The sequence below is a fragment of the Mauremys mutica genome, chromosome 3 (genome assembly GCF_020497125.1).
Source record: "Mauremys mutica isolate MM-2020 ecotype Southern chromosome 3, ASM2049712v1, whole genome shotgun sequence".
NCBI lineage: Eukaryota > Metazoa > Chordata > Testudines > Geoemydidae > Mauremys > Mauremys mutica.
Genome location: NC_059074.1, coordinates 173,551,510 through 173,564,530, shown reverse-complemented (window position 1 = coordinate 173,564,530; position 13,021 = coordinate 173,551,510). Strand labels below are relative to the sequence as shown.

The 13,021-nt window shown below is 45.7% G+C and overlaps 1 protein-coding gene across 6 annotated transcripts in view; it reads right to left on the bottom strand.

The window, feature by feature from the left end:
* The window catches only part of PPM1B (protein phosphatase, Mg2+/Mn2+ dependent 1B), a 120,557-nt gene that overhangs the window by 27,058 nt on the left and 80,478 nt on the right, over positions 1 to 13,021 (bottom strand). For all 6 annotated transcript variants that reach the window (XM_045011109.1, XM_045011113.1, XM_045011107.1 and 3 more), the window contains exon 3: positions 607 to 1,470. In XM_045011109.1, the coding sequence (XP_044867044.1) occupies positions 607 to 1,452 (846 nt within the window). In that variant the 5' untranslated portion in view covers positions 1,453 to 1,470. The remainder of the gene's footprint in view (positions 1 to 606; positions 1,471 to 13,021) is intronic.

Genomic DNA, 13,021 nt, shown 5'->3' with positions numbered 1-13,021 from the left:
CTAGCACCCATCATCACACCCACTCTCCTGCAGGAGCACAATAGGACTCTGGAGTAGGGAGAATACCATAGTAGAAAGGCCTTTGCTTTTAAAGTTTCCTTCTGCACCAGGCCTAAAAGGTTTCTCACCTTTTGCAGTCAATAAAAGGATAGTCGTTGGGACTCAAAAAATTCCCTCCTTTTCCAGAGTTGCAGAACATTGAGGCTAAAACTTCAAATTCAACTCCAATTTTGGCACTGGTATGAACTTATTCACATGGAATTTGGACATCAGTGCCCTATATTGAATCTGCCTAGATGGAGCTCAGTGTAAGATCAGGGCTCAATTAAGCATTAAGTATATTATAGTAATCATGCCACATGCACAAGCCTTGCAGATGATGTTGGCTGGAAAAACAGCAGCACATTCAAGAAGCTTACAGTGTGTGCTGCAGGCTACAATGCAACCATGAAGAATTCTCTGGGCAACAAGAAGGAAGTGCAAGCTATCTGCATTACCTGAATTACAACCAGAGAGAAGTGAAATTCTTCTTTGTAACTGGTATTGTATTCATCTAAATAAAGATCAACAATTGTGTAACAACTTTTAAGAAAAATAGTTACATACCTTATGTAAACAAGTATCGACCACCCAATTGCACACTTTTTCCAGGTCATCTGATACTTCAAGCCTAGACTTAACAAATTCACAGAGCTCTTCATTGCTCATTACATCCCAGATTCCATCACAAGCTAAGATGATAAATTCATCCTCTTCTGCTCTTAAAATTTCATAAACCTCAGGCTCTGGAGAAACAAGCTGTTCTGTAGGGCCTTTGCCATCAACACATTTGTAGTCATAGTCGCCCAGAGCTCGAGAAACTGCCAATGAACCATTAACACGCTGAATCATTACACTACCTCCTGCATTCTGGATTCGCTCCTTCTCCCTTGGGTTGCAAGGTTTGTGATCCTGTGTTGAAAAACACACTTGTCCATTTCTATAGAGAACAGCACGCGAATCACCACAGTTGATAAAGTATATATGCTCACGTGAAATCATAACTCCCACTGCTGTTGAGCCACTCCTGTCCATTCCATTTCTGAGGTCAGAAAAATTGCGCATATATTCATCAATTTTCAAAAAGCCAGTTCTGATTCCACTCTTGACATTTTCCACTGAAGGCTCAAGAGCTGATCCTGGTTTTTCTGACGCCCTAAAATCATCATTGTTGGTGATGTGTTCTAATAAATGTGTTGAACAGTAATTTGCCACACGAGATCCTGCATGACCATCATAGACAGCAAAAAAGGACCAGTCCTCTAGGCCATGAGGAATACCTACAACAGCTGTGTGAGCATCTTCCATTTCCACTCTCCATCCCTGCATACTGCTGAGGCCATAACGCAAGCCATTCCCTGTACCATGAGCATTATGTTTATCAGTTTTTGGTTTATCCAAGAATGCACCCATGTTTATTTAATATTGAATCTGGAAAACAAAAGAAAAATCTTATTTATAAATCTCTTATCCTACAAAAATCTTGTACAGCAATCTGTGAAACAATTCATATATAATTCCTTGTGGCTTTTCTTACAGTACAGTCAGTGAATTACTGTATAACAAAGTGTGTACAACAAAGTATGCATTTTTATTCAGGTTAGCTATGGGGGAAAAAAATAAGGTCAGTATCATTTTTTTTTTAAAATGTGATCCTGTCAAATTAGACATTTTTGGTAGCTTACCTGCCACTGCCATCAAGGAGGGGAGGGGGCTTATCTTTGTCTTAGGAACATTTCATGCTCACTTACATATATAAATGAAGGAGTACTGCCTCTGTAGTACCATCCCTTCCTCCCCAATCCATGTCCCTCCAATTCCATAAAAGTTACCAGGAAAAACTAGTACAGCCTCCCACTAATTTTTCTCCATAGCTCCCCAGAAGTGTCCAGTGTAGGGGAGTCCTGGACAGCGCTGGGGAAGTGAAGTAACATTGGTAGGGAGAGGCCAGCCTACTACTGGAACACTAAGTTTGGGGGCAACTTTTCCAAGAGGAGTTTGAGGACAAATCCTTCTCTCTCACCCACCAGCAAGATGATGGGAGTAATTTCCATAAGAGAATCCTCAGAGAAGTCCCTGCTTAAACAAAAGTCTGGGAACAATCTAACCTCCTGTTTGTGTAAGCAGTTCCAATTTTTAACTTTTCCAAAACACATTTCTTAAACTAATTTTGGATGGAATTTAAAATTCAAAAATATATATTTGCCTAAATTAAAATTATCATACTGCAAATAAATCACACCATTCACAGTACTAGGAAAAATCAAGAACTACAAAACAAATACAGTTCATCCGTTCCAATTAAAGACCTATTTAAAATAAAATAACTAAATGGATAAAATAAAATAACTAAATGGATATAAGCAACCTTTTAAGATCATGGCAGATAATTTACTCCAAATAATGAATTTGCATTTCACACACGTTCCTTTTAAACAACGTTCTTTTACTGGTCTTATTTTAGAAAGAAGTTGTATCTTTCACTCTGATTATCACAATGAGAAACAACATTAATTATTGTTCTAGTTTTATGCTGTATTATCTTGGTTTATACGTTTCTTTTCCAAGTCATTTCAGTTCTCGTTTGCACTACCATTCCCTTCAGCACAAAAGTTTCAAGTTCAACTAAGGGTCAAGCCAGAGTTGATAGAAACTGGTATGACTAAATGACATAATTCAGCCCCACCCTTTTCTTAAATGCTCTATACAGTCCTGAGGCAGATACTGTCAGATTGAAAAACAGACAGATCAAGGCAGAATTTTCTGTGATCGCCCCTGAGGGCCCAGGTGCACAAATGGCAGAATATCTACTGTAGAAAGAAATGTGAATGGAGGGGAAATTTACAATAAGCAATATCCATGTTCAAGCTCTAATGTAAAGGTTAAAAGTGCCACGCGCACCTTTTTTTGGGGGGGGGGGGGGGGGGGCTCATGTTCTCCTCTCTCATTCTAGGACTAGATTATCTTGTGCTGCAAAACAGGTACATGACCCTGCCAGTATTATATTGTTAAACCTTTAAGATACACCTAGGCATCTCCTTTTAATTACATAATCTTCATATATATTGTATATCAAAAACTTCTCAGCTAATTTTTTTTCATTAAGCAGAGTACTGGAAGCTACTGATATTAAAAAAGTAAATATGACATTCAGTAGTATTTTGACAATTTCAGACTAGATATTTTAAGTGACTAAATTCTGTGTTTTGTCATCCATATTATAAAAGACATGCCTGGTAATTTAAAAAGAACCCTCCCCCTCAGATATTATCTTAATTTTATGTAATAAATACCTTATGGATTCAGAAGTTCAACTAACCACACCAGTTGTAACAGAAAAGTGAGGCCCTGTGAGCTACTGAACTGGCTAAAATGCCAGAGGTATGGGCTGCCTGAAGAATTAGGTATACAACTCGCTTTTATGTGGGATTTTTTGAACCAAAATCCAGGTACAGATGAAGAATTGAAGGCTTTATTATGCTTTCCCACGGAAGCCTGCCAATGTGGGAAGGCTAAACTTGCTTGGAAAGTTCACCTAGAGCTAACATACTTTGAGGTTTTGCAGAGAGAGAAGACTTGCCTTATCACTCCACAGAATGAGCAAACTATCAGATGCCACCACCCCTACCAGCTGGCTCCTCCTATTTTGCAGTAACACAAAGGCAGTTGTAAAGCCTTGCAATGAGAGATGTAGCTTTTTTTTTTTTAAAGAAAAGAACAGGATTTGCAAGGGCCCATTTGCAATACTCTCATCTCACCTTCCTACAATGAAAACCCCTTTGGCGTAGATTGCTTCTGAGAGGCTGGGATGATTTGGGCCATCTGCTTAAAGGCACTGTGGCTATAGATCTGTTCTGCCATAGGCCAAGTTGACAGAGATAGGACATTCAAGATGGAACTGACTTCGTGACATGCCCTTTCAATGATATTAGTAATGGCCTAGGATCCTAATTAAAATCCTAGCTTGTGCCAAACCTACCAGGGTTCAATTCCAATCAATCATCCTGATATAATAAAAACTGGACTCTTAAGGAAAATTACATGGATCCTAAGAACACCAATGACTTGGTTGCATGGACTGAGTATTGCACCCTCTCAACCGCCAAGAAGTACCCAGCTCCTCTCATTCTTCAAGAAGGCAAACACAATACACTGAGTATATGCCAAGAAAATACAACGAGCCCCTATGAAGTGAGGCACTGAAGTCAGATGCAGGCACCGGTTAAGTCAATCAGGTTCTGACATTGTGCCCACTCAGCAAGGTGTCAGAGGGGTGATGGGCATGGCACTGATCTTACCAGGCCCCAAAACACTGACTAATGAGCACCAGAGAGCAAAAAGGTTGTTGGGCCAATAGCCTGAAATGTTATTTGCCAGGAAGGCACTTGCACAGGAACCTGCAGATAAAGCCAACATGATGCTGGAGCTGAAAGCGTGGGAGGAAATGTACAACACTGACCACCCCAGCTGCTCATGTCCCAGGCAAACAGCCCCAGGCACCAACACATTCTCACCAAGTGTTCATGTGCTAAAGTGCACCAACACTGGAAGTCCCAGGTGCTGGTCTTGCACAGCACTGATGTGATGAAGTGGGCCTAGTGCTAATGATTCATTGTGCTGCAGAAGACTAGTGCCAGTAGTATACTAATGTGCTGGCTTCACAACCCCGTTGGTGTAGCAGAGGGATCAGGTGCAACTAGCCCAAAGCACTACTGTGACAAAGGAGAAGACGAGGTTACTTACATGTAACTTAAAGTTCTTCAAGATGTATGGTCCTATCTGTATTCCACTGAGGGTTATAGGCACGAGCCATGCGTCCGGAGCCGGACAACTTGAAAGTAGTGGTGTCCGTTAAGCTGCGCATGTGCCCTTGCTATGCCTCATGGTTTCATCTGAGGCAATAAAGAGCAAGGTGGTCAAACTGCACCCTCAGTTCCTTCTCCACCACAAATCGAACAGTTCTGAATCAGAGGGGAAGAAGGGTGGGATCAGAATACAGATCGGGACCACACATCACAAAGAACGTCCAAGTTACAGGTAAGTAACCTCCTCTTCTTCGAGTGATGATTCCTATCATATTTCATTGAGGGTGAATAAGAAGCAGTACCTAAGTATGCAGAGGATGCAAGGAGGAAGATGGAATGGTTGAATGGAGGACAGCTGCATGGAACTAAGCATCCATTGCAGAATCTTGCGCCAAGGTGTAACATGAAGCGAAGCTATGTACCGAACTCCACGTGGCTGCCCTACATATGTCTGGAAGCAGTACATCATGCAGGGTGGCTGTAGTTGATGCATGCGCTCTCGTGACATGGGCCCTCACTCCAAGTGGTGGGGACAGTCCCGGTAACCAACAACAGACACAAAACCCACTTAGAGATCCTCTATGTGGAGACTGTCTTCCCTTTCATCCATTCAGCTATAGTGATAAACAGCCTAGGGAACTTTCTAAATGGTCTTGTCCTCCAAAGGTAGAAGGCCAATGCTCTGTGGACGTCGAGGGAGTGAAGGTGGCACTGAGGCATGAGGCTTTGGGAAGAAAGTAGGTAAGTGTATAGGTTGGTTGAGATGAAAACGGGATACCACCACTGGCAGAAACTTGGGGTGCACACACAGGGAAACCTTGTCCTTATGGAATGTGGTAAAGGGGAGTCAGTCATCATGGCCCACAATTCTCCTACCCTTCTCACAGAAGTAACAGCTACCAGGAAGGTAACCATAATGGAAAGGAGAGACAAGGAGCATGAAGCCAGAGGTTCAAAGGATGATTTTATTAATGTTGAGAGGACATGGTGAGGTCCTATTGGGAAGTGATAGGTTGAATGGGTGGATAAATTCTAAGGAGGCCTTTCCAAAACATGGCAATCAATGGGTAAGTAAACACTGAGCTTCCTTCCACAAGGGGTTGGAAAGCACTAATAAGCCACCATGTGCATCTTGATGGAATTGAGCTCAAGCCCTGACATCTTCAGGGACAGAAGGTAGTCCAACATAAGGGGAATGTCCACATCCTTTGGGGCGAGACTCTTCTGCCTGGCTCAGGAGGTGAAATGTTTCCACTTGGCCTGATAGGAACACCTTATGGACTCCTTGCTGCTGCTCAAGAGGAGGTCTTATACTGCAAACAAACAATCCCATTCTAGCAAAGATGGCCATCCAAAAACCAAGCTCTGAGGTGAACTGTTTGCAGGCTGATGTGCCTGATCCCACGGCCGTGTTGCATGAACAGTTCTGCAAAAGCTGGCAGTGGAAGTGGAGGACACACTGACATGCGGAGAAGGTGAGGAAACCAGAATTGGTAAGGCCAGAATAGGGCTATCAGAATAGCCATGGCTCTTTCCCTCCTGATACTGCAGAGAACACATGGCAGCAGCAGCAGTGGGGGAAAAATGTAATTGATCTGGTCTGAACAGCGGATGACAAGGGCATCATCTTGGGAATGGGTGCCAGGACCTTCTTCTGGAGCAGTATGTGATGCATTTGCTGTTGGCATGGAGGGCTCCTTGGTCCAAAAAGTTGCTGACTACGGTGTCATGGAGCTCCCATTCATGGTCGATCACAAATTTCCTGCTGAGAGAGTCCATAATCACATTCTGAGTCCCTGGAACATAGGCTGCCAACAACAGGATTTTGTGGGCATTGCACCAATCCCACAACTGGAATGCTTCTGCACAAAGCGCTGGTGACCACATGTCCCTCTTCCCCCCCCCCCCCGTTTATTACATCAACAAATGGTGGTGGTGTTGCCCGACATAATGAGAACATGATGGGAGAAACATGCAACATGCCCTCTGTACTGCCTGAAGCTCTTGAATGTTGTGCATACTGGATTCCCAAGTGGTCCAGGTCCCATGATATGGGCTTGCCCATGTGGGTACCCCATCTGGCAAGTGATGCATCCGTGGGGAGGACTGAAGGAAGGGTATCCTGGTGCAGACCTGACCTAGGTTTGTCCACCATCCGAGAGAGGAGAGTACATCCAGCAAGATCCAGGATATGTCATGTGGGAGAATAGACCTTCTGGAGCCACAGCTGAAGGCAGTGAAGGTGCAGACAAGCAAAGATGGAGACTTACATGCAGGCCGCCATATGACCAAGGAGGAACAGGCAAGTCCTGACCTGGACAGAAGGATTGGTCACCACTTTGACAATCAGTTCCTGTAGGGTCTAAAAATCTTTCCCTCAGTAGCTAGGCTCATGCTGAACCGCACTGAAGGAGGCCACAAGGAATTCTAGGGCTGCGTGGGATCCAAAGTAGATTTTTTTCTGTTTATGCTCGTCCCCAGGAAGGAGAGGAGTATGAGCAACATGGAGATTGAGGCTCGAGCCTCCCTACTGGATTGTCCTGCTAGGAGCCAGTTCTCAAGATATCAGAATATAAGGACCAACTGACACTGGAGATGAGCTGCTAGTACAAAGAAAACCTCGGTAAATAGCAGTGGTGAGTCCAAACGGCAAGACCCTTTATTGGAAATGCCAAAGGCCAACTGTGAACCTTAAGAACCTTCTGTGGGTTGGATGGATGTCTATGTGAAAAACAGGCATTCTGCATATTGCGAGCCATAAACCTTGTGCCTTTTTCTAGCAAAGGGATGATGGCTGCTAAGCTGCCCATATAAAACTCTGGTTTGTGTATGAACTAATTGAGATGACAAAGGTCTAAAATTGGTCTCCACTCACTCTTCTTCTTGGGCAGTAGGAAATCCCGTTTCTCCGACTTATCGCTCTCTTTTGTAGTGTGGAGTCCACCTCTAGGAAGAGGATATTGTCATGAGAGTAGTCCCTGAGGCAGGATCGGGGTGGGGGATGAGGAAGTGTGGTGAACTCGGATTGTACAGCCATATTGAATGACATCCAGGATCCATTTGTCCGCACTCCAATCTGGTAAAAAGAGTGCTAGATGCCCCCCAAAGGCAGTGGGTGAGATGTACGGCGGGAGGCAAAGTGTTTGGCAACTCTCTAGGCACACTCAGAAATATTGTTTCTGTGAAGGCTGAGCATGTGATGCTGAAGACTGCGATGACAGACCAAAAGGATGGGATCTTTGAGTCTTCTGCTGCTTGCAAGGCGGTTTGTAGGCCCACTGATGGAAGAACTGAGGAGCTTTGAACCGCTGTGCAGGAAAAACTTGTGCCTCGGTGCTAGCATGTAGCTGCTTAAGGATCATAGAGTGGCTCTGGAATCCTTGAGGGAGTGGAGGGAATCATCGGTCTTCTGATTGAAGAGGTGGGACTCATTGAAAGGAAGGTCGGTCCTCTATAGTATTCTGCACTTCCCTGGGGAAACCAGATGAATTCAGCCATGATTCCCTCCTCATGACGATCCCCTCCCATTAGAAAATTTGGGGGGGGGCGGCAGAGGAGGGTGCTCAGAGAACAGAAACACAGACCTCTCAGCCGGCACGTAATACCTCTTTCTCTGCCACCTTGGGAGTGGGTGCACAAGTAGCTGGGGTGTACCAGACCATTCGAGAAAGCTGAAGAATAGCATCGTTGATTGGCAGTGCAACCCTGGTACCAAGGCATGCAGGATGTCAAGAAGCTGATGTTTGTCCTGTACTTCCTTCAGTGAATATGGAGGTCCTCAACCACTCTGCACAAGAGCTCCTGGAACTGACTAAAGTCATCCGGAGGTGAGGGGGAAGCCGAGGATACAGCGTTATCAGGAGACAACAATGGGAATCGTTCCTGTTCCGGTGGTACAATCGGACCTGGACTGAGCAGATCCCCCTCCAAGACCAGTTCTGAGCACCAGTTTCAATGACAGCTGAAGTGGGGAGAGGGGCGAATTCTTTCTTGCTGAAGGGAAAGACTTCAGCCAGGACCCCCAGTATGGCCAACAGGAGAGATCCATCAGATGCTGTGGAGGGCCCCACAGAGCAAGGTACCAGTGCCCCCTTTGTTGGGAAAATGGAGGATACTGCCACTGTGTCGGCGGAGACTTAAGGTGCTTGTATCACTAGTAGGGGAGGAAAGAATCCTGTGGCACCTTATAGACTAACAGACGTTTTGCAGCATGAGCTTTCGTGGGTGAATACCCACTTCTTCAGATGCAAGTGGTGGAAATTTCCAGGGGCAGGTTTATATATGCAAGCAAGAAGCAAGCTAGAGATAACGAGGTTAGATCAATCAGGGAGGATGGGGCCCTGTTCTAGCAGTTGAGGTGTGAAAACCAAGGGAGGAGAAACTGGTTCTGTAATTGGCAAGCCATTCACAGTCTTTGTTTAATCCTGAGCTGATGGTGTCAAATTTGCAGATGAACTGGAGCTCAGCAGTTTCTCTTTGAAGTCTGGTCCTGAAGTTTTTTTGCTGCAGGATGGCCACCTTAAGATCTGCTATTGTGTGGCCAGGGAGGTTGAAGTGTTCTCCTACAGGTTTTTGTATATTGCCATTCCTAATATCTGATTTGTGTCCATTTATCCTTTTCCTTAGAGACTGTCCAGTTTGGCCGATGTACATAGCAGAGGGGCACTGCTGGCATATGATGGCATATATTACATTGGTGGACGTGCAGGTGAATGAACCAGTGATGGTGTGGCTGATCTGGTTAGGTCCTGTGATGGTGTTGCTGGTGTAGATATGTGGGCAGAGTTGGCATCGAGGTTTGTTGCATGGGTTGGTTCCTGAGCTAGAGTTACTATGGTGCGGTGTGCAGTTACTGGTGAGAATATGCTTCAGGTTGGCAGGTTGTCTGTGGGCGAGGACTGGCCTGCCACCCAAGGCCTGTGAAAGTGTGGGATCATTCTCCAGGATGGGTTGTAGATCCCTGATGATGCGCTGGAGGGGTTTGAGCTGGGGACTGTATGTGATGGCCAGTGGAGTCCTGTTGGTTTCTTTCTTGGGTTTGTCTTGCAGTAGGAGGCTTCTGGGTACACGTCTGGCTCTGTTGATCTGTCTCCTTATTTCCTCGTGCGGGTACTGTAGTTTTGAGAATGCTTGGTGGAGATTTTGTAGGTGTTGGTCTCTGTCTGTGGGGTTAGAGCAGATGCGGTTGTACCTCAGTGCTTGGCTGTAGACAATGGATCTTGTGGTGTGCCCGGGATGGAAGCTGGAGGCATGAAGGTAGGCATAGCGGTCGGTAGGTTTTCGGTATAGGGTGGTGTTAATGTGACCATCAATTATTTGCACCGTAGTGTCTAGGAAGTGGACCTCCCGTGTAGATTGGTCCAGGCTGAGGTTGATGGTGGGGTGGAAGCTGTTGAAATCGTGGTGGAATTTTTCCAGAGTCTCCTTCCCATGGGTCCAGATGATGAAGATGTCATCAATGTAGCGTAGGTAGAGAAGGGGCGTGAGTGGACAGGAGCTGAGGAAGCGTTGTTCCAGGTCAGCCATAAAAATATTGGCATATTGTGGGGCCATGCGGGTGCCCATAGCGGTGCCACTGATCTGGAGATATATATTGTCATCAAATTTGAAATAGTTGTGTCTGAGGATAAAGGCACAGAGCTCAGCAACCAGTTGTGCTGTGGCATCATCAGGGATACTGTTCCTGACAGCTTGTATTCCATCAGCGTGTGGGATGTTGGTGTAGAGAGCCTCTACATCCATGGTGGCCAGGATGGTGTTTTCTGGAAGTTCACCAATGCATTGTAGTTTCCTCAGGAAATCAGTGGTGTCACGGAGATAGCTGGGCGTGCTGGTGGCATAGGGTCTGAGTAGAGAGTCCACATATCCAGACAGTCCTTCAGTGAGAGTTCCAATGCCCGAGATGATGGGGCGTCCAGGATTTCCAGGTTTGTGGATTTTGGGCAGTAGATAGAATAGCCCTGGTCGGGGCTCTAAGTGTATGTTGACTTGTTCCGGTGTTAGTGTAGGGAGTGTCTTGAGTAGATGGTTCAGTTCCTTAGTGTATTCCTCAGTGGGATCTGAGGGAAGTGGCCTGTAGAATTTGGTGTTGGAGAGTTGTCTGGCGGCCTCCTTTTGGTAGTCAGACCTGTTCATGATGACAACAGCACCTCCTTTATCAGCCTCTTTGATTATAATGTCAGGATGGTTTCTGAGGCTGTGGATGGCATTGCGTTCTGCACGACTTAGGTTATGAGGCAAGCGATGTTGTTTTTCCACAATTTCTGCCTGTGCACGTCGGCGGAAGCATTCAATGTATAGGTCCAGACTGTCATTTCGACCCTCAGGAGGAGTCCATGTGGAGTTCTTCTTTTTGTGCTGTTGGTGGGAGGGTAACTGTGTATCAGTGCGCTGTTCAGTGTTGTCCTGAAAGTATTCTTTGAGTCGGAGACGGCGAAAGTAGGCTTCCAGATCGCCGCAGAACTGTATCATGTTGGTGGGGGTGGCAGGGCAAAAAGAGAGTCCCCGAGATAGGACAGACGTTTCTTCTGGGCTGAGTGTGTGGTTGGATAGATTGACGATATTGCTGAACGTGCAGAACGCAATGCCATCCACAGCCTCAGAAACTACAGTACCCGCACGAGGAAATAAGGAGACAGATCAACAGAGCCAGACGTGTACCCAGAAGCCTCCTACTGCAAGACAAACCCAAGAAAGAAACCAACAGGACTCCACTGGCCATCACATACAGTCCCCAGCTCAAACCCCTCCAGCGCATCATCAGGGATCTACAACCCATCCTGGAGAATGATCCCACACTTTCACAGGCCTTGGGTGGCAGGCCAGTCCTCGCCCACAGACAACCTGCCAACCTGAAGCATATTCTCACCAGTAACTGCACACCGCACCATAGTAACTCTAGCTCAGGAACCAACCCATGCAACAAACCTCGATGCCAACTCTGCCCACATATCTACACCAGCAACACCATCACAGGACCTAACCAGATCAGCCACACCATCACTGGTTCATTCACCTGCACGTCCACCAATGTAATATATGCCATCATATGCCAGCAGTGCCCCTCTGCTATGTACATCGGCCAAACTGGACAGTCTCTAAGGAAAAGGATAAATGGACACAAATCAGATATTAGGAATGGCAATATACAAAAACCTGTAGGAGAACACTTCAACCTCCCTGGCCACACAATAGCAGATCTTAAGGTGGCCATCCTGCAGCAAAAAAACTTCAGGACCAGACTTCAAAGAGAAACTGCTGAGCTCCAGTTCATCTGCAAATTTGACACCATCAGCTCAGGATTAAACAAAGACTGTGAATGGCTTGCCAATTACAGAACCAGTTTCTCCTCCCTTGGTTTTCACACCTCAACTGCTAGAACAGGGCCCCATCCTCCCTGATTGATCTAACCTCGTTATCTCTAGCTTGCTTCTTGCTTGCATATATAAACCTGCCCCTGGAAATTTCCACCACTTGCATCTGAAGAAGTGGGTATTCACCCACGAAAGCTCATGCTGCAAAACGTCTGTTAGTCTATAAGGTGCCACAGGATTCTTTGTTGCTTTTACAGATCCAGACTAACACGGCTACCCCTCTGATAGTAGGGGAGGGGCAGTCCTAAGAACCAGTACTAAGACTAAACTACAGAAAAACAATCAAAACTATGTACAATGCTAAAAACAGTTGTTTAAAGTGTGTCAGAGAAAAAATGAGAGAACACCAGCAGCTGTGACACAGACCATGCGGTGGTGAGAAGGAACTAAGAGTGCAGTCGGTCTGCCCCACCCTTTATCGCCTCAAATGAAACCATGAGGGGGAGCAAGGGCGCATGCATGAACCAACGGACAATACTACAGTCAAGTTGTCTGGCTCCGGATGCATGGCACATACCTATAACCCTCAGTGGAATACAACAGGAACCAACACTTGAAGAACTTTGCACTTGCTGCTTCAGGTGCTAATACATCAGCTTCAAATGCGTTGGTACACCACAAGGAGTTCTCGCATTTGCAACCTCAGGGGCTGATTCCCTCGCTTCACATAGCACCAATGCTTCAAAGGAGGCCTAGCATTTGCATTTCCATTACCATGTATTGAAACAATAGTGACAACAGCCTCAGACGGTGATGTACAGTCACTGTAGGACTCCACCATCAATGGGAGCTTGGTTCCTGTGG